Raw genomic sequence first — 23,471 nt, 5'->3', positions numbered from 1 at the left:
CACAATGATAAATATAGGCCTTTTCCCCAATAGCAAAAAGAAATAATTAAGATGATTATTTCATATGTTTAACCGAGGGTATCACCAGATCAGTAGCAGGTACTTTTGTACTGTCATGAATATAAAAATATTGTTAGTCTGTTATAAAATTTTTGAAATTACTTTAAATTCAGAAATATACTTCATTGCAATTTGATGCATATCTTTATTTCCCTGCGTATTATTGGTTGACGTTGACACTTTTTTTCGGAGTGGGTAAAATCAGTGAGGTCATTGATTCAGATAAGAGTAAGTAAGATTGAAGGGTCATTGAGCACCAAAGCTCCTTTCATCTTCAAAGACCTTCAGGTCAAAGGAGAGTTGTCCTACCTCCATGACAAATGTTTTGTTGTTCCAGCTGACAAAGCCTTAAACAACATTGTTTTTGTTTGCAAGAAACACTACATTGACTGCCTGATTAAGGAACTCGGGATAGATAACACACTTGGAAATCCTACATAAACACTAAGTACGCCTAAGAAGCAGGAGATTCTGGAAAACCACAAATCGGTTCAAATCTCCTTTGGTATTTATACAAAGAATGACGACCAGGATCTTCCATCCTTATATTGGATTTTTTAGCTTCACAAGAATCCTAATAAGGAATTGTATATTGCAGGTTCTTCCAAGTTCCACTAAACCCCTTTCTAAAGTTCTTACTGTCATCCTCACTGCAGTCAAAGAAGGACTTCAGAAATATTCCAAAACGGCATATTCAAGAAGTGGTGTTAATCAGATATGGATACTGAAAAATTCAAAAGAGTTATTGGTGAATTTACAATCTCAATAATTAAAACATTGTATCAACATTAAAACCTTTGATTTTTCAATTCTTTATACCACTAGTCCACATACTAAACTCAAAGCTCGACTGAAGGAACTCGTCAGCTTATGTTTCTTTAACAAAAATTGGCACTAGACGTTTTAAATATCTAGTTTTGGGCAGAAATTCAGCTTACTTTTTAAATCATACAGTCGAGGAAAAAATACACCGAAGAGGATATCTCTACCAAGCAGGACTTTTTAATTGACAACATATATTTTGAATTTGGAGGTTTGGTCTTGCAACAGACTATTAGTATCCCAACGAGTATCAATTGCGCTCCTCTACTTGCAGATTTGTTTTTGTTTTCCCATGACGCAGAATTTCACCAAGGGCTTGTACGGAAAGCGAAAAGAAATTAGCCCAGTCTTTTAATTTCACCTTTTGGTACATTGATGATGTACTGCCTTTTTTACATAATAATAGATTCAGTGATCACTTACATTTAATATATCCAAGTGAACTTAAAATTAAAGATACAACCGACACAGATAAATCTGCTTCATATTTAGACCTTTTTCTAGAAATGACTACTGATGGTAGGTTGAATACCAATATCTATGACAAACGCGATGATTTCAATTTTACTATGGTCAACTTTCCATTTCTGTGAAGCAACATCCAAGCGGCACTCGCATATGGATTTTATGTATCTCATCTGATGCGTTGCTCTAGAGCTAGCTCAGAGTACGTCGATTTTTGTTGAATGAGGAATACTGCTTTCTCAAAAGTTGCTAAGACAGGGCTATGAATCAATCAAATTAAGGTCATCACTCAAAAATTTTTACTGTCGCCATCATCAGCTGATTGGCCATTATGACAAAAGTATGTCAGAAGTCATATCTGGTATTCTCCCTCAGTCATAATAACGTTCCATTATCACCGAACTGAACACAGAAGTAACACGGCGGGTGCTTACCCTTCCGGTCACCTGTTTTTACTCCCGGTATTTAATGGACTTCATGTTGTTTCTTATTTCTTATTTCTTATTTATAACTGTTGATGTCCTTTGGTTTTTTGAGTCTTTGTTTACTCTTTGGTTTTTATTGTTATGTCATTGGCTCGTCCGTTTTTGTTCTGTTTGATATAATCAGCTCTTCTATCAAAATATTAAAAATAACATAACTGTTGTCAGCAAATGAGTTCAAATCTTAGGAAACATCTATTTAACGCAATCAATTGGTGATATAATATATGAAAATGAGAAGTATATTTAAACTAAAATAATATAATATAGAACAAAATGCTTGAAGCATCTGAACTGTAACGCCGAATCCTTTAGTTTATTTTCCCTTGTCTGTGACAAATTATTCCATTGACATATCATATAGAATATAGATAAATACTAGCAATAATGAAATTGTTCATATAAGGAATTAATTTGCCTTTACACAATAATGGTCCAACTTATGCATGAAGTTAATCCAGACGTCGATAAAAAAAAATCCGGGTTTTTGTGGCAAAAATAAGTAAGACACATTGATTTTACGAACAGCGAACCCTAATTATTTTTGCATTACAGGTAAACGTGATCTTTAGGTAAATCGTTTCATATGACAAAGAAGGGAATTATAATTTCGTTTCCATTTTTAAATTACATCTCTATCAATGAAACACGTTATGTTGACAATGTCAACAATGTAAGATATTGAACTCAATAATGCTATATGAATGTTAATTTATCAACAATAAGAATAGTTGCCGATTCTTTCATTGGAGGTCGTAGTCGTCAATGTAAAGAAAAACAATATCGGGTTGATTTGCACACAACAAACTATGCATTGTAATGTCACAAAATTATGATTATATATTACTCAAAAGACACAACAATACACAATACGTCATAAACAGTAAAACAATGAACAAAAAGTAACACAAATCATTATAAAACCCGATCTTAGATTATTCAACACAACAATAAAAAATACGTCATGAACAGTAAAACAATGGAAAAAAAGTAACACAAATCATTATATTATCCGATCTTAGATTATTCAACACAACAATAAAAAATACGTCATGAACAGTAAAACAATGAACAAAAAGTAACACAAATCATTATATTACCCGGTCTTAGATTATTGAAAAGTAACAGAAGTGAAACTCATCGTGTATAAGGTCTCCTTGTATATTAATGATATCATCCAATTTGTGAACTTAAAGGATTTTTCCTTACCATGTCATATTTCAACACGAAATAACCCAGTAACGTTTGTAGATTCAGACATATATGATCTTTTGATTCAAAGTAGGAGTGAGACAATCATTTCGAGATATTTATCGTGTTATTTACTTCTTGTAAAAACTCAAAATCAAAGAAAATTACAGCGATGATTCATTCTGCGGATTAACTAAAATATGGACCCTTAACTATTAGTTTTAACAAGTGACAAAGAAAAGGGAAACCGAAATATACATTCTAGCTTTGACAACGACAGTTGTTGTCCATCCGATTTTATTTGTTTTGTCATTTGATTTTGCCATGTGATAAGGGACTTTCCGATTTTATTTTCCTCGGAGTTCAGTATTTTTGTGATTTTACTTCTTGTTTGCATATTTAGACTTGTCTTGTTTCGTTATTTACTTTATCGTTCCTTCCGTTCTCGTTACAACAACTACATTTGTCGGTATTACTTATATTTACTTTGACATAACGGAACTATAAAACAAATGTCATATTAGTGGGCAGTTTAGCTAGCTACAAAACCATGCATAACCCATCGGAAAAGTACTTGTACAAAGACAAGACTATGGCAATTGTTTTTCACTTGTTCTGTTAATTGATACCGTTTGGTTTTGTCAAGTTTTAAGGATTTCCTTTAATTTGCTTGGATTCAGTATTTTGTTTACACTTTTTTACTGCATATATTTATATATTTCATTTTGATTACTTATTGGCATATAAATAAACATAATACTTTTGACAAATTAAATATAACCCCTTTTTTATATATTTACCACAAAAACCATACTGATATATATTATTAATCATTTTGAATAGACTATGCAAATGAGCAACAAAGTATTATACAGACATGCGTTAAGGTAGAGCGCTTCGTCTATTACTAGTTTAATACATATTTGTAGCATCTAAGTTCTAAAATTAGTGTTACCATAGCAAAGGATAAGTTCGCCGTCAATTAAGTGACAGTATTTAAATAAAATTCTTTTCGATATGCTAATCTGTTTGAACGCAGTATTTCGTAGATAACATGTAAATAAACCAACAAGTATAAAATATGAAAAAAAAAAAAGACGCAATCCTTAGTCAAAAGTCTAATATATAATTTTTTTTTTATTTGTCTTTTTTATTGTAAACATTTTAGTGATTAAGTACACGTATACATGTATTAGCAAACAGTCTAATATATATTCAATTCATGATTTTAAATGTATGCAAGTTTAAATAGATGATCATCAATAAGGTTTCCAAACATCTGTATTTTATGTGAACCCTCCACCTATGATATTAGAGGGAAACAAATTGAAATATATAATCCTATTGGAATACACTCGGTGGTTTCTACAAACATTTCAACAAAGTAGGGAATTATACGAAGGCGTTGATTCGCTTTCATCTGTTACTAATATGATTAATTCACACAGAGAGTTTTAAGTAAAACATATTATTTTAAATATTCGTCGCTTTTTACAAGGAAACAGTCGTTCATTAAGGATAATTGTACATTTCCTGTGAAAAAATATTAGTTGCAATCTAACCAACTTTTGAAATATCGATATATTTGATAAATACAGTATGCTCCAGGGATGTGAATTGTTAAATCATTATATTTAACATTTGCTTTCTGACTGTCGATCTGAAAATTATCTGTAAATGTATTTGTTAAATATAGTTATTTGATAAGTTTAGGCTAAAGGTTGAATACTCATTAAAGGCAATGAAAACGTGTTGATATATTAGAAGTTGACTTTCATTGACGCTGCTGTATTTCATGTCCCTAATGGATTCAATAAGGCATTAATATTTTTATTGACTGCCAGAGGAACCGTTGTGTAAATAATTAAAAAAACACAAATCGTTTGAAGTATGAACAGAGAATTTAAAGTAAATCATTATCATAGCAGAACTACGTTGAACCATATGACTTATCATTTCAAGAAATATTTTGTACAGTTAATAACTGTTTGATTGTTTATCGTGTAAAAGTCACCAAAGCAGTTCATTTCTATAAAAGGAACGTATTGGCGCGTTGAATGCTATTTTCTGTGACTGGTATTATACACCATGTATTAATGAAATCTTCCAATCCGCTATGGATAGATTGAGGAATAAATGTGTACTACTCCTTCAAATATTTATATTTTGGACCATATACAAACATTGACGGAATAAGAGAAGGATATAGCAGTCGTTCATTGATTTGTCAGAACATGTGTTGCTCTAATACTGATGGAATTATTATTTTCCTTATATGAATGGATTTCTTAAAATTCACGCAAGAATATTTAATTTTAGGTATGTATTTTGCTACTTTAATACTTCGTAAATCTAGCACAATAATAAGTACATGTATGTTATAAATAGTGTCAAATGTATATATAAAATTCTTCAGAGCGGTCATTTATGTGTAACATTACACGGTACCCGTTTTCAACGTCGTTTGAATACATTACCAAAACTAATTCTAATTTGATGTTTTGGGACAAAATTGAAATCATATAAGGTTTGTTCACTAATAAATGTTTATATCATTTCATTTTGGTGGTTTTATTATTTTTTTGAAAACCATTTTTACAATTGTATTATGATTCCCTACTCTTTTTTATGCATTGACATCAGATATTATATTTATGATGCGTCCACTTTCAGAGGAATTCCAAAAAGTCATTAAATATAAATAAAGTGACACATTCCTCTTTCAACTGAAATAACCATTTATTGAACTTTTATTATGACACTTATTCATTTAAAAAATGAACAAACGTTAGCATTGAATAAAATTTACTGACATGATCGATCGACTATTAATGTAAAAAAATATCGGAAAGTAAATAAACTTTACGAAATAGAAATAGATTTTAAAATCCTTGCTATTCAATTTTTGTTGTACAAAACCTATTGATAAGTTTTCATATTTGTTTGAGTTCTACAAGAGATTAAACATTCGACGTATGTTCTTTTAAATAACAAACTAATTTAATAGAATTATAATGTTTATAAAATAACCACTTCTTTTATAGTTAAACATTGTAAATTTCGCCGAACATTAATTATGAATACAGATAACAGTGATTGAGTTTTATTCAAAAATGACGCAATCGAGCTGTAAGCATGTATTAAATATTTGAAAGGTTTCATAATGTAAAAGAAGTAAGTGATTCTTGAATTGACCATTATATGTAATGCTTCGTACACAGAAATGCCATCAATGTTATAAGTGTGTCCATAGAACTATTATACAATCAATGAATGTATAGTATAAATAGCCTTGAATAAAAACGTACTTTATAAACTATCAATTGATTTGAAAGTGTTGGAGACAAAAAGTCTACTAAGTCAGTGGAACAAAAGGTCATATCTAACCGTGTGTTCTTCTGATAGTCAGCGAGCATATCGGTTGACACACTGTTAACCGAACGGAATAGTCAGACGAATGGAACGACCTCACACTATCATATGTGCATACAAATAAAAAGAATGTATATTTTATAAACAAGATTTTATTCATATTTTGGAACTTCAACATGTAGTAATCTTCAAATGAAATTGATCAGCTTACACTTTATCGTTTTAAATGATGCATTTATTAATAAAAAAAAATCATCTCGAATTATTGTCAATTGATAATATCAGGTTAGAAAGAAATACTTATCTAAATTAACACTTATGATGGTATGGCTCTTGAGTTTAAGTTTTATTGCCATTTTGATTGTCTTTGATTTGTTTCTCGAAGGATGAGGGCAGATATGGTATTTTGTTCTTCACAAAGCATATAAAAATCATCAAAGATACTTACGGTCAAGTCAACGAAGCTCTCTGATGACTAAAACGTTTTTAGAATTATCTTACCACGTAAAGTTCAGGTTAACGAGAGACTCCTAAAATGCAATATGTGCTACAATTTGTCATACAGTTTAAATAGCTGTATATGTGACTAGAGATGGTCTTATAATAGACTGAAAACTTTAAAAGAAGACCTAATTCTAAATACGAAGTAAAGAACAAAATATTGCCACTGAGTATGTTTGAGATTGCGAAAAACAACGATAGTTCCATATTTAACAATAGTATCATATATCTGTCTAGCTACAAACTTCAGAACAATGATTTTGGTAAGAAATCCCTTGTTGAAATAAAGAAAAACAATATATGTCAAATATTAATGTTCCAAAAATATAGATTTCCGTAAATTTTCCTTCAATTTTAAAAAAAATCTGAAAATGTATATCGCGTCACAGTTTGAACATGTTTATAAGTTCGCTGCTTTAAAGAGGAAATTTCATTTGGCATATTGAAACATCAACAAAGAGTTCATTATATATAGTAATGATTAATATCAGGTGCACGCAACGACCAATCAGACCATAGTTCTGAATAGCATGTAATCAGCATTTAAATTGCTGTGTCCATGAAAAATATGTTAAAGGTAGCATAAACTACATCTGTGTATATCAGGCAGTATTTTACTCTGATGTTTAGTCGTGTTGATTATGTGTATACATGTAATGGACCAAGTTATTAAAATCTAAAAATAAAGTCAAATAAAATTTATATGCATTCGTTAAGTTTTGTTTTTTTATGATTTGTTGTTATCAACAGTTTCGATATACATATTTGAATTTATTTATCGAAATGTTCTTCTTGTAAATGTTACTTTAGCATTAGAAAATAATGAGATTATATGTAACGAAAAGTATACTACATTTGTGTTGTATACACCTCTATATATATATCAAAGTCTAAAAATACACAATTCTATAGATGACATTCATGATAGAGTATTGGTTTACACCCTAGAACATGTTTCAGCTAATCTAAGTCAATCCTAAATACAGTCTTTAGATGTATTTTTGGATGATGTGATTGACAGGGTCCTCGGGTTTAAATTCAGTACCCGCTTCAAAGCAGTAAACAACTATTGGTGCCCTAGCACTCAAACAGAGGAATCGCAAATATTATAAACAAAACGTGCCTGTTTTGTAATTTTTTAGCGATCATTTGTTAATGAAATGTTTTGAGTCTTGAATGTAATGCTGATAAGTCACACATAGCTAGCCTTGATGGATTTATCTTTTTATTTAGGTCATATAGTACTTCAATTGTTTTGATTCGAATAAATGCTTACCTTTCAAATTTTAAACATTCATCTATTTGGCTCTTTGGCTTCGGACTTTTTTTTAATAATAGATAACATTGATACAGATATTATCTTTTTATCTTTAACAAAACACAGGTTTCGTTAAACATTATAACTGAAGTTGATGCTCATAAATTTTGATATAAAACTTTTGAAATTCAAAGGAGCTCCGTTGACAAAATTCAAGCTGTAGTTGATATTAATTATAGAACAAGTCGCCGATTCCTTCTCTTTGATCGGACTTGTGTCTGCTAGTGTGGCCAGTGGCTATTATTCGTATACTTTAGTGAGCTAATTGGTGTTCTAGCTGTAAGGATGTCGTTTTTTGTTGTTATTGGACCATTTTCATTTGTCAAGATCGCCTATACACTTTTTTTATATTTATAGAGTCATGACATAAGAAGCGGTTTACCAAAGTTTCTTAATTTTCTTTTAACAAGTACATATCTGTAGGTGTCAACGAGTTGATCTTTTAATAAATAATTCCTCAAAGAAAGGTCAAATTTAACAGTGTATACTTCTGATAGTCAACGAGCATATCGGTTGACACAACATTAACTGGACGGACTAATCAGACAATTGGATTTAACATACAAATAAAAAGAATATCTATTTTATTCATATTTTGGAACTTCTGCATGTAGTTATCTCCAAGTGGAAGTTTATCAACTTATACTTAATAGTTTTATATGATGCATCTATTAATATAAAAAAAAACATATTCTCAAATTTTTTGCAAATTGACACGATCAGGTTAGAAAGAGATCTAAATTAACACTAATGATGTTTATCATGGCTCTTGAGTTCAAGTTTTAATGCCGTTTTGATCGTCTTTAATTTGTTTCCCATAGGTTGAGGGTAAATATGGTCAATTGATCTTCACAATACATATACAAAGTCATCAAAGATACTTACGGTCATGTCAACGAAGCTCTCTGATGACTAGAACTTTTTTAAATGGTTTTACCACATTTAGTCAAATCAATAAGTGCATTCTAACATGACATATAAATAACCAAATACTGCCACTGTGTATAATAAAGATCGCAAATGACAATTGTTTTTCCATATAACACGAATAAAGTAGCATTTATCTAGACAGATACTTCAGTATATTGATTTCAACAGCAAACCCTGCTTGAAATAAAGAAACAAATATTAGGCAAAATGTGTATGTCCAAAACATATAGATATGTTGCTTTTCTTTGTGCAACTTTTATATATCTTCTTTGCAACTCAGTGCTTAAATATATATTTGTATCTCAGGTGCCGACGAAGACGAATCAGGATTAGTCATCCTTTTTACTCTGTATAGCATGTCCTCTGAATTTAAATGACAGTGTCCATGTTATGATTTATTATAACAAAAATACCTCTTTGCTTGTTGACGGCAGCCAGGAAAGTTTAAATTTCTGCTTCCGAAATATTTGAACTGCTATGTTTACTCGTGTTGAATTAATTTATACATTAATCAAATCGTTACATTAGTTAGAGGTCACAGGAGAGATTTCAGATCTCACAACACTTTTTAGTCAGGAGCCATTGAACTTTGTTAGCCTTGTATGGTTTTTTTTGTTTTGTTTTTTTGTTGTTTAATGATATGTTTTGGACGACGTTCATTTTTACTAAACTAGTACACATTTTTGTGTAAGGTCTAGTTGATCAACGCCTCCGATTGCGGGATTTTCTCGTTGTGTTTGTTTCATACGCATTCGTTAGTTTCTTTCTTATATATAGCCGTATTTGGCACAACTTTTTGGAATTTTGGATCCTTAATGCTCTTCAACTTTGTATTTATTTGGCTTTTTAACTATTTTGATCTGAGCGTCACTGATGAGTTTTATTTAGACGAAACGCGCGTGTGGCGGATAAAATTAGAATCCTGGTACTTTTGATAACTATTTACACCACTGGGTCGATGCCACTGCTGGTGGACGTTTCGTCCCCGAGGGTATCACCAGGCCAGTAGTCAGCACTTCGGTGTTGACATGAATGTCAATTATATGGTCATTTTTATAAATTTTCTGTTTACAAAACTTTGAATTTTTCGAAAAACTAAGGATTTCCTTACCCCAGGAGTAGATTACCTTAGCCGTATTTGGCACAACTTTTTGGCATTTTGGATCCTCAATGCTCTTCAACTTTGTATTTATGTTGCTTTTTAGCTATTCTGAGTGTCACTGATGAGTCTTATTTAGACGAAACGCGCGTCTGGCGTATAAAATTAGAATCCTGGTACTTTTGATAACTAATTATATATATATATTATAATCATTCTGTATTATTAAAAGTGTTGGTATGATTATTAAACGAAATGTTACTCTTATTAAAGTTTATTTTGCGTACAAAATAATACCACATTCCTTTTTATATGTAAAAAACAATGTAATGCATATATATTGTAAACTTCGTTTTATTTATTTTTCATCAGCAGATGAAAGTATAAGGATAATCTTAGGACAATTGTATAGATGACATTTATGATAAAGCATTGTTTCACACCCTAGGATATGTCTAAGCTAAGTACTAGCATAATCCTAAATAAATTCTGAAGATGTATCTTTGAATAATGTCATTGACACGGCCCTGGGGTTTTAATTTTATACGCGATTCAATAGTATAGAACTGGGTTGGTGCCAAAGCACTGAAACAAATAAATGTTGCATACACAAAAGAAGGACAAAAGATACAAGAGTGCATTTTTGGAGCTTAAGTGTGTTATGCTTGAAGTATTCAATATAATAATGATAGGTTATAAATAACGAGTTTTATTGATAAAGCAATTAACAGTTTTAACAATTTCATTAACCTTTGTATCTTATGTTGATGATATTGAAATTCGATAGTAGTCTTTCAAAGCAGTATCGTTAAACATTCAAGCTTAAGTGGATAGTAGAATTAAATAGAGAACAACTCGCCAATATTGAATACCGGACAGGACCTAAAACTTGCTTTGTTTACACATCGATGTAAATACGACTGTCACACATTCGTTTTGAATTTTCATCAAATTTCGGTGTTTTTGTAATTTATTTTCTGATCAGTTGATCAGACAATAAATGTCGTGTAAATGATTAACTAGTTATAACGATGTCATCGTTTGTGTTTGCTGGAACAATTCGGATACTAGTAATTGATATTTTCTCAAGATTGTTTATACGCTTTATATATATTTCCCAAAAAATTACATAAGTGGCCGTTTACCAGAGTTTTTAAATTTCCGTTGAACTCGTACCTATATGTAGGTGTCAACGCGCAGAGCTTACAAATTTAATGGCTCCTTATTCTTTGAACACATTACTATTGGTCATGATGTAATACAATGGCGTTTGCCTGATACATTACATTAGCCTAAGGACTTATTAGCCATATGCAGTTACAGTAATAAGACGGGTCTGATACTATGATTTGCATCAGATCTTTCATGAATCCTTTCAAATCTTCAAGACGCTTAACATTGTGACATTGAATGTACGTCCCCATGTAGAAGAAAAACATGATCGTAACTTACATATCTATCCGCTCACTTAAATGAATCTCAATCAGCAAGGGATTTTTTAACAAACAGATGAAGTCCCGACAGCTGACTCTGTCTAGTTTTTCTAACTTTAGGGCTAACACATTATCAAAATGTTATCAAAAATTAGATGCAATAAAGAAAAATGCATCAATTTGAGCTAGACGTCAAACGGAAATTGTTATTTTTTATGATATCATTTGTAAACTATTTCTCTCGGACAGGTAATATGCAACCTGATACTAAAGTATTCCATTAGGACCAGTATTAAATAACTCTATAATAACGTGTTCTGGCAAGACCTGTAATATACAGCTATTTTCTACTGTTCGCCGGTCGTCCTGCGTGCAGTAAATAGCCATAAAATTGGGGTACTAGTATTTTTTCGCAAAGGATTATATGTAGGTAATCGTTTTAGTTTTAATTCATAATTCTCATTATGTGATTTTCCAAGTCTGCAATTAACATGCATATGCTTGGTTCTCATTTGTTTTGGTATTTTCTGTTGCACTTCAGTGATTCTGGTGTTCCGTTGTATTTCTTTACTAATTGATGTGTTTCCCTCGGTTAGAGTTTGTAACCCGGAGTCGTCTTCTCTCAATCGATTGATGATATCTAAACAGGGGTATAATACACTTGGCTTTAATACATATTCGCCAGATGTTTTTACATGATATGATTTTTTTAATGCCCATTTTAAAGTATTTATTGAAATTTGTAAAGCCATATTGTTTAAGATTGTCAGTCTGTTTTTCTATATGCTATCCTTTCAGTATTCCCATATTTTCTTTCGTTTTATTAAAAATCAGAGTAAAATGAAATAGATTCAAACTTGAACACCAAAAGTGTGCTATCTATATAATTTACATATTGACAATACATTTTAAATTTAAATATACATTTACCAACGATAGATTGGCGAGGGATAATTTATACTGCTAATATCCTGTAAATGGCAAATACCAAAAGGTTATCAGTATGTTATACTACCATAGACGTCCACTCCGTCCTTTGTTGGTATACAGTCTGCATGTTTATTGGATTTTTTTTTATGGCATACATTATGAATAACTTTCTTAATTTAGTGTTTAAATCTATTATGAAAAGGATCATTATATAATTAACCAGCATGCAGATAATAATTTATGATGCTTCTATACCAAAAATTACTGTTAATAAGTTTCAAAATATTGATTATGTGTTAATTTTATAATAATATTTTTTATCAATTTTTCTCCCTTTGAAAACAGCCTTTTTCGTTTAAATGATTATTTCATTAAATGTACAGACAATCAGCCATGTGACTAAGAAGAGTTATCAATATGTAAAGCCTGAATATACATATGAAATTGTTCTAATTTGCACATATTTCTATCTGTCAAGTTCAATAATGGCGATTTTGACTCTTACCGTTCAGGAGTTATGGTTCTTGAAAGATTGAAAAATGGAGTTTCCAGTCGTGTCCGTGCATTTACGCATGAACTGTTCTACCGAAGCTACCCAAATTTTAATATGTTGTTACCGATAACAAAATGGAGGTCTAGTTCAATAATGACGATTTTGACTTTTACCGTTCAAGAGTTATGGTTCTTGAAAGATTGAAAAATGGAGTTTCCAGTCATGTCCGTGCATTTATGCATGAACTGTTCTACCAAAGTTTCCTAAATTTTAATATATTGTTACTGACGACAAAATGGAGATCAAGTTCAATAATGACGATTTTGACTTTTACCGTTCAGGAGTTATGGTTCTTGAAAGATTGAAAAATGGAGGTTCCAGTCGTGTCCGTGCAGTTTCTCATGAACCATACAACCAAAGCTTTTGAATTTTTTATATGTTGTTACTGATAACAAAATAGAGGTCATGTTCAATAATGACGATTTTGACTTTTACCGTTCAGGACTTATGGTTCTTGAAAGATCGTAAAATGGCGTTTCCATTCACGTTGTTGCATTTTCCCATGAACCATTCAATCTAAGCTTTTCGGACTACAAAATGGAGATAAAATTTGATAAAATTTGATATTGACGATTTTTACTTTCACCATTCATCAGTAATGGTTCTTGTGATATTGCCAGGACACAATTAAATGTTAATAAATCCGGTTTGCTGTCGTTGTGACAGCCTCTTGTTTATTAATGGTCTTATGTTTTTGTTTGGTTTTGCTTATTATAATAAAGAATGACAATTAAATTAAATTCAACAGTAGTTTAAGCTTATATCCCCTTCATTGTTTCTAGAGGATAAGGGATGTGTATGTTTGAATTGGACATAAAAGCAATATTGAGAAAAAAAACCATATATTAATCTTTTTCAATCTTATACCGGATACATAAATATACCATACTTTTCACCCTTTGCTTAAAATATTTACGCATTTTTAAGATACAGATTAACTTATACGAAAATCACCTCTTATAGTTTGCAATAAATACGTATAACTGCATGTTCTATGTTTTTTTGGAATATGGTTGGAATTTGGTCATTATTCCTTCTTCAACAAAAGACAAATGTTTAAATAATTTATATTCATAAATGTCAATTACAATAATTATATCATTACTACAAAACAAAACACAATGCTATGAACATTCTATTCTTAAATGTTCTCATTTCTCATTAATTTCAAGTTTATATTTCTTAGTCCTTAGTTGACACTTTTAATTTCCAAATTGACATTTTTTAGTTCAAATTTAACATCTAAATTTAAATTTGACATTTATTTATTCCAAATTGACATTTCTCTGTTCAATTTGATATTTGTAAATTCGAACTTGATATTTCTCTGTACCAAATTGTCATTTCTCAGATTCAACTTGATATTTGTCAGTCTCAACTTGATATTTGTCATTATTTCTTAATATTTCTCTATTTTATTCTAATATTTCTCACTTTCAAATTTACGTTTCCAAATTCCAAGTTATATTATTCTCGCTACGTAACCTACAGTTGCAATAAGTGTTAAATTCTTGTTTACCGATTTGACTTCAAATTCTCATATTTGATTTATAAAATACTTAAACGAGTATCTAAATAATGAAAAGTCTAGCATAAATAATTTATGATACACGGACCCAATAATGTGTATCACCTTTTCGTGTGTATTTTAGTCAAGACGTCATTTAATTAACTCTCGAGGAGCCATCCGATGCCTGCCGATGGTTATATAACCAAATATAAAGATAAATATAGATTATAAACAATTTATCCGAACACGTGTAAATGGATTTCTTTAGGTCTGTTTGATTTCATATTATTGATTTAAATATGTTTTAATCATCGTTGTTACTTGTATAAGAATCATTTTTTGTAGATCAACTATCAATGTTGACATCCTTTAACTTTTAATAGCCGAACATCCCAAAATAATGTACAGTCCATCTCTAGCTGATGGGGTGAATTAAAGGTCACATAAATACGGATTCGATGGGGTCAAATTATTAACTTGCAAGTGAATAATTCTTTAGCTTATTTTGACAAAATTGAAATAAACTGGCTGCTTATATCGAATTATAATTTCACGCTTCCACTTGCATTAATCATTCAACAAAATAATATGTATGTCAGTGTTTTTTTTCGTATATCAAAAAAAAAAAATCCAATCAAACGTAACAAAATGTAAAAGTGATGAACGATTCTCTTCTCCAAAAAATGTTAAATACAATTTTGTTATAATTACATAACAGATACCTCAATTTGAGTGTTACAATATTGATACAATAAATTTAACGAGTTACAAAGTATTTCAATGAAACATTTACACCGATGACATATTTATCAATTATGTTTTGAAAATGCTCTATAAATAAAATTATCTTTTTGGCTTCTATACAATTTTTCATCTCTGGTTTATCTTTAACATATAGATTTGACACGCCAGCACAGGTTTATGATTGCTGCGTTCACCTTGATAAAGCTTATTTTAAAATACAAACAAAAAACATCTCAATCAGTAATCTCGACAACAACAAAGAACTAGTAGTACGAATAAATCATTTTCACTGGCTTTTCTAAAGGATAATTATCACAAGACGACAAGAATAAGCAAACTGCCCTTAGGGTGTCGATAGTAAAAACCAGGTTTCCCAAAAAACCAGACAATTTCTTACATACAGTTAAATTTAATAATTTGTTATGCAATGCGTCTCTTTTAAATATATCTTTTCATTACATTTTATGTGATTATTATCATCTTTAGTTTTATTGGGACTATATTGATGATGTAATGTTGTTTTAACGTAATAATACAGCACAGTGGTAGCTTTATCATTCTTTGTATCACTATAATTGTATAAAAGATTTGCATGACCATTTTGTCTGCATATATCGAAAAAATAATTCAGGTATATCAGAATTCGGAATCAATACCTCTTCTCTATAAAAAGGCGAGATCTGATATAATTACCAATTAGACAATGCCCATCGACGATTTGTAATATTAATAGCTCAATTGTCTTTTTATTGACGTCTAGCTATATAAAGTGTGTTTTGAAAGCCATGCAGTACATTGCCTGTATGTAACAGTTGCGTAAAATATATGTGTTATATCAGCATCATCCTCTAATTTACAAGGTTGACAAACATCTGACGCTTACAAAAATTAAAAGCTACAAGAGAATGAAACTCTGGCCATATAAAACGCAAATCTTGATAACTTTTTCAGATATGATTTGAAATGAAGATAGCATGGGTTTTTTTTATCAATAAAGGCAACAGCAGTATACCGCTGTTCAAAACTCATAAATCCATGGACAAAAAACAAGATCGGGAAAATATATAAAGAGGAGAACAACGACACAACACTGAAATGTAACACACACAGAAACGGACCAAGCATCAGACAAAATCCCACGAAAATAACAAATATAACATCAAAACCAAATACATGAATTTGGGATAGACAAGTACCGTGACACGTCTTATCGCAATGTGAATTTACACTAAAAAAGAAGAGAAAACAATCGACGCAACGTTAAAATGTAACACACACAGAAACGAACAATAATATAACAATGGCCATCTTCTTGACTTGGTACAAACGTTTTGTTTAAAATAATTAGACAATCTCAGATAGAAAAATTATAAAGTGGAGCTTTTTAAAAGAAGTATATATACCATTGGATCAAAGGCTAGAAATCCAAAGACTGGTAACGCAAGCATGCCACGAATTGTCAACGTACCAGTGTCTCTATACATTTGAATTTACTTGTTTGTTTGTTTGTTTGTGTTACGGTTGATATTTTAATTATCAAATCAACATTTCATACTAACTTCCTATTTTACCATCAGTAACAATGATAAAAACTTGTTATCCATAATAAAATATCATATTTGAATCGAAGACTTGAAAATATTTTAAATGACTTTGAACAGAAAAATCAGTTATACTAACACGCTGTATACCTAAATATAACTTCTACATCAATCAATGATTATCGAGGTATAATATCACCATTGATTTTCCCCTATTAGTCTTTGTTTAATTGGCACTTTTTAAGAAAAAGTACAGTATTTACCTTTATTTCAACAAAAGAAATACTTTGCATGTATAAAGTTAAACCTTCCCAGTGCTACAGTGAAAATGTCACACTACATTTCATTGCATATAAGAAATTAACCATCACCAGAAGTAAACAACACAATTTTTACACTGTTATGTACTGGTTACCTGCTTTGGGAACTATATAACCTTAACTTTCCAAAATATTTTATAAGACCATCAAATCAAAAAGGCATGATTCTTTCAGACACCCAACAAACATGTTTATGGCTCAGAAAAATTTAAGTGCATTGAAATGTAGGCTTAACCTATAATGGTTTACTTTTTAAATTGTTACTTGGATGGAGAGTTGTCTCATTGGCACTCACACCACATCTTCCGATATCTAATTAATTTTCTACAACTGTCAAATTCAAGGGAATATTTTTGTAGACCTACTTTCTTATACAACCGGATGTGACGTACCATGATATGGTGTTATTACACCTCCAAGGGTTACACCAGGTTACATTGAAAGTTCACATTTATGAAAACAAATACACGATGTCCTTCTATAGCTTTATAGATGTTATGTAGATTCGCAAGTTGTCTGACCGTTATAAAAAAATGAAAATATAATACATATACCTCTCAAATATCCCAGTGAAATTTTACTTAGTTAAATAATATCACCAAAAACTAAAAGGTCTGCTTCATATTGCTTGTTCTTGGTAATGCAATTGACACAGATCTAAAAATTCAAACTAGAACCTATGCCGAATGTGATGATGTCAACATTTCTCAACAGTGACATGCCCACGGTCCCATCGTTATATGGACAATATGCTAAAAATACAAAAATATATAAACAGATACACGGACCAAAATATAAACTAGAAGTTGACAAGTTGAAGAATTTTACATGTACAGCGTAGTGTTTTTCTCCTATTTGTTTTTACCATACGACATTTTAGGGAAGGTAGGTTATACTACTACTACTTCTACTTATAATAAGGATAATAGTAATAGTGATAATAATAATAAAAGTAATAATAAACATTCACTAACATTGATGAAAAGAAACCAAAAAATACTTGTATAAACAAACTGTTTTTCCAAGGCTAATTAGTTATCAAAGGTACCAGGATTATAATTTAGTACGCCAGACGCGCGTTTCGTCTACATAAGACTCATTAGTGACGCTCATATCAAAATATTTATAAAGCCAAACAAGTGCAGAGTTGAAGAGCATTGAGAATCCAAAATTTCAAAAAGTTGTGCCAAATTCGTCTGAGATAATCTATGCCCGGGATAAGAAAATCCTTAGTTTTTCGAAAATTTCAAGGTTTTGTATACAGGAAATTTATAAAAATGACCATATTATTGTTATGTCATCACCGAGATATTGACTACTGGGCTGGTGACAAAACGTCCACCAGCAGTGGCATCGACCCAGTGGTGTAAATAGTTATCAAAGGTACCAGGATTATAATTTAGTACGCCAGACGCGCGTTTCGTCTAAATAAGACTGATCAGTGACGCTCATATCAAAATATTTATAAAGCCAAACAAGTACAAAGCTGAAGAGCAATGAAAATCCAAAATTTCAAAAAGTTGCCCGGGATAAGAAATCATTATTTTTTTTCGAAAATTTCAAGGTTTTGTTTACAGGAAATTTATAAAAATGTCCACATTATTGATATTCAACACCGAAATGTTAACTACTGCGCTGGTGATCGTTTTTCCAAGGCTAAAACAAACAAAAGATACAAGTATTGAACAGACATATTTTCTCAATGGACAACTATAATTGTTTTTACGAACGCGATATTGGAAACGGGTCTATTGAATTATTTCGGAAATATAGAACTATTTCCGTTTATAAGAGAATACAATACCACAAGTCAATGTACGAATCAAAAAAAGGATTTACACCGATACATATATATATATCAAATCTAATTGTGTGTAGAAAAATGAATCAATTTCACAAAACTAGTCTTGAACATTGATACATTGCCCTTGAATAAAATACAGAATTATACACATTAAGTTTTGGTTCAGTCCCATAATGTGTATTGCTGAGTGATGATTTGAAAACCGTCTATATTTTTTAATAAAATCGCTACTGTCTGAACATAGGGGAATCGGGGCGGGAGGGGATGGAGAAGGGTCAAGGACAATAAAAAAATATTGACTGACCTAAAATCAGACCACACAGAGACCTGACAAACAATAGTTTGCAAAGAGATAGCAACCCAACGGGAGCATCTCTCGAGTCGTGTAACCAGCAGGTTAGTTCAACCTATTAGTAGCTAGTAATATTGTGTTTTCTTAAGTCCATACACATACACATGTGATCAACCAAAGATAAGGATAATGGTATATATCTATGTACTTTGAGAAGCTAATTTATATGAAAACTCATCATGTATATGTTAATAGGAAAACTTTGAAGATTTTAATTAAACCAATTACATTTAGGTACATGTATTTATAAGCTAATCTACATTCAACTGATATAGTTTCATACAAATTAATTGGACGATAATGCTGTTAAATAAAATATTGATGACGGAAATACATCTAAGACCACAGCAACTTCTTTTATACAAAGTATACCTGTCACCTTCTAAAAACAACTTGCAATAACAATATTATTATATATTGTCGACAAATTAAAAGTGCAATTTTATTTTATTCAAATCATATTCTTTTTTATATTCACTGCTCATCTTTTTTTTTCTTAAATTTGAAATGTCTTCAGTCAAAATCATAATAAGGCTCATTTTTACATTGCCCAAGATCTAGAACAGGCAAAATGTACGTAATTATTGAAGTATTTCGGATTTTATTTGGATGTATTCTGATCTTGTTGAACTTAATATCATCTGGATATTATAATGAACCATTATTTTTCAATGAAATGATAAATTGAAAATTAATGAATCAGAACAATTATTGCTGTATAGAATGACCGTTAGAATCCGCTAACAATGATTTTGTTTAAATTTGCTAGAGCTTTTGATTTTGACATTTGATAAGTCACATTTTGTTTTGAATTATCCTCGGAGTTTTGTATTTTATATATTTTGATTTTTCCAAATCCTTGATATTCCGTCATCTAAATGTTGTTTACAAACGATTGATATATTTCCGTGAACATTTCTGTTCTGAAGGTGAAGGGGCGGTTAGGGCCGATTTTAGCCCAACATTTCAGCTTCATCTAATGAAAGATGCACACGTTTTTAATAAGTAGATTCAATTAGTTTTTGTGTAAGGTTTGGACTGATTTAGTCATTTAAGACGCCCCAAATCAAGCCTAAATATCAAAAATATATCAAATATGCCATAATATGTAATTGTTTAGATGTTTTTTTGTCAAAAATGAAAGTGGCCGCATCCGGGTTCATCCTCAACCTTAATAAATTATATGTATTGTGTTATCATCAAATACAACTTACATTAAAATATCAAGGACGAACACGAATGCGGCCACTTCTATTTGAAACGGAAACCGTGTAAAATTACCTCAAATGCTAAAATTTTTGAAGATGTCAGTAATTTAGCATGACTTAATGATGCTGGTGCCTGATACATGTGCATTGTATGATAAAAAAACAGCCCATCTTCATGTAACAGAAGTATTATACTTTCCAAAAAAATGGCATAAAGTTTACATTTTTACAATTTTGTAAAACTTCTAAATTTCGGGGCCAAAAAGAGGTCTTAGTGAACCTATTCCTTTTGAAAGGTATGAAGGGGTTCGTTATAATTGAATTCGTCGCGATATCATATAGTTGGAAAAAAGATAAAGGAAAACAACTTGTAAATTATTATGCACTAAACCAAATTATCCCTCAGAGTGAAATATGAGATTGATTATACCGGCTTAAACAAATAATTTTGGTGATTTTAAGGAATCACTTAATGCATATTCGTCGGTTGATCTCTCTCTCCAACTGTGCTGTAAACGCAACTCTTTCTAGCTGTGCTGCTGAATATTGATAAAATTTTACACAGATGTAGCACATGCTACCCTTGGATATACGTACGTAACGGAATACAATCTCGGTCGTACATGGTACAGGAAAGATAATTAAAAGTTCTTACGACGATATATAGCTATTACAATAATTTTGAAATAATTTTGATTTTGGATGAGTTCACTAACACGTCCAGTGTATATCTGTCAGAGTTCATCTGTAATAAACCATTAAGTTTGTGGTGAAATTAACATAATTTCATTTATTTGAGTAAACTAAGCGACTTTTACTACTGTTTACAATTGTCTCTAATACATCTGTACCGAGTCGTTGACACAACACAGATGAGCGACCTCTACATACTTACTGTCAGATATAAGTAGAATTTGTACATCCTGAGAGACTTGTTTATGAATAAGTAATTAAAAGTAATAAAACGGTAATAAGCACAAACAACTTTATGTACCGGTAATGGAATTGTGATTTTTCTTTATGAAACATTCTTCTTGATGTTGATATAATTTATTTTTGTGTGATGCAGTACTTGACAATCATTTTCCATAAGATTGTTATTAGAAAGTGAAGATTTCTTTTAATTTTACTTGCAGGCTTTTAAATGACAAAGATAGCGGTTAATGATGATTCGTAATGGACGATTATATAAAATTTCTAGAATAATATCCATACAGTATTACATAGTAGAAGCTGTCCTGTTCTTGTCATCGTGGAGTGGTAAGTTGGTTTTTGTCTTATTTTAAAAAGAATGGTGGATACTAAATGTTAGATTAATTTTCAATGCACTTTGAAAATAGTATTTTAATATTGAATGCTGTGCACATATATGCAATTTTCGCAACATTTTATATACTAAGCATTTACAAATTATCGCTACTTGATTTATGCCACTAAGCTTCATGTAATTCTGTTATACAATTGATCATGTGCTTAGGCCCTTTTATGTTATACTTCCTGTAACGACAACTTTTATATATGTATATCTGAAATGTAATTATATGTAATTTTCGTCACATTTTTCAACACGTAAAATGCATGATAACATTTTGGGAATCGTAAAAAGTAAAAACACAAAAATACTGAACTCCGAGGAAAATTCAAAAAGGAAAATCAAAAATCAAAAGTCCAAACACATCAAAGGAATGGATAACAACTGTCATATTCCTGACTTGGTACAGGCATTTTCTAATGTAGAAAATGGTGGATTGAAACTGGTTTTATAGCTAGCTAAACCTCTCACTTGTATGACAGTCGCGTCAAATTCCATTCCATTGTTAACGATGTATGAACAAAACAAGCATACTCAAAGAGTAAAAATGTCAAAAATAGGGGTACATCAGTCAATATTGTGTTATCATCTTAATATCACTATAAAAACAACAAATGTAACGAAGGATTAAGCACAAAAAGGCATACAACAAATTTAACATACTCATTTTGCTTTTCTTATACGACTTAATTTATCTATGTAAAGGATAGAAGGTTTTCAGTACTGGTGTAAAATTACGCGTTTGAAATTCGCACAGGTAGCTTTAGACATAAAAATAATTTTGTCGTTCAAAGTATGACGGCATACATACATGCAGAGTCACGTAAAGTAGATATAGCAAGAAACAGACTTAACATAAAGTAATAATAAGAATTAAAATAATTGTGTGGTTCAAAGTATGACGGGATACATAAGTACAGTTTCACGTCAAATGTATATCATAAAAAACAGACTTAACAGAAAAAGTAGTATAATTGAATAAAATAGTTTTGTCATTCATAGTATTTCAAGATCCATAAGTAAAAGTAATATTAATAAATGAAATAATTTTGTCGTTCAAAGTATGATGTTTTGCATAACCACAGAGTCACTTCAAAAGAATATCTAAAAAAACTGACTTAACAGTACAAGTAATATTAATAAAGAAAAAATAAAAGAATACTATAACACGTTATTAAGATGATAACCAACGTCAGTACGCAAAATCTATACCTCGGAAGATCATCTTGTATTATTTGTGAAGTTGATACGGAATATTTATCAAAAAGTTCTGGGTATCTTCCGATGAACTTTTTTAGAAAAAGGACGAGACGTTATTTGACATACCCCTGGTTCATCAACTTTCTGCTCAGACACTGGTGACGTTTTACAAAGTCTGAATAGGAGCTGCAAGCTCTTGAATACCTAATAAGTTGGGAAATGTATATTCCATATGCAGGTGAAGTTGGTATATTACTACTTAATTGGGGGAAATTGATAATTTTAAAATTAAAATCGTCTCGTTTGTCATAGATTAATCCATGT

At 30.7% G+C, this 23,471-nt stretch overlaps 1 protein-coding gene across 4 annotated transcripts in view; it reads left to right on the top strand.

Moving 5' to 3' along the window:
- The window catches only part of LOC134714931 (hemicentin-1-like), a 48,824-nt gene that overhangs the window by 4,059 nt on the left and 21,294 nt on the right, over window positions 1-23,471 (top strand). Inside the window, exons 1-2 of one of the 4 annotated variants that reach the window (XM_063576648.1) lie at window positions 4,713-5,339; window positions 21,772-21,895. In XM_063576648.1, coding sequence (XP_063432718.1) covers window positions 21,799-21,895 — 97 coding nt within the window. In that variant the 5' untranslated portion in view covers window positions 4,713-5,339; window positions 21,772-21,798. Of the gene's footprint in view, window positions 1-4,712; window positions 5,340-21,771; window positions 21,896-23,471 lie in introns of those variants that run through there. The other 3 variants (XM_063576646.1, XM_063576644.1, XM_063576645.1) reach the window with 3 other exon arrangements.

The sequence above is a fragment of the Mytilus trossulus genome, chromosome 4 (assembly GCF_036588685.1).
Source record: "Mytilus trossulus isolate FHL-02 chromosome 4, PNRI_Mtr1.1.1.hap1, whole genome shotgun sequence".
NCBI lineage: Eukaryota > Metazoa > Mollusca > Bivalvia > Mytilida > Mytilidae > Mytilus > Mytilus trossulus.
The sequence above is the reverse complement of the archived record's forward strand: the minus strand, read 5'-3'. Positions and strand labels throughout refer to the sequence as shown.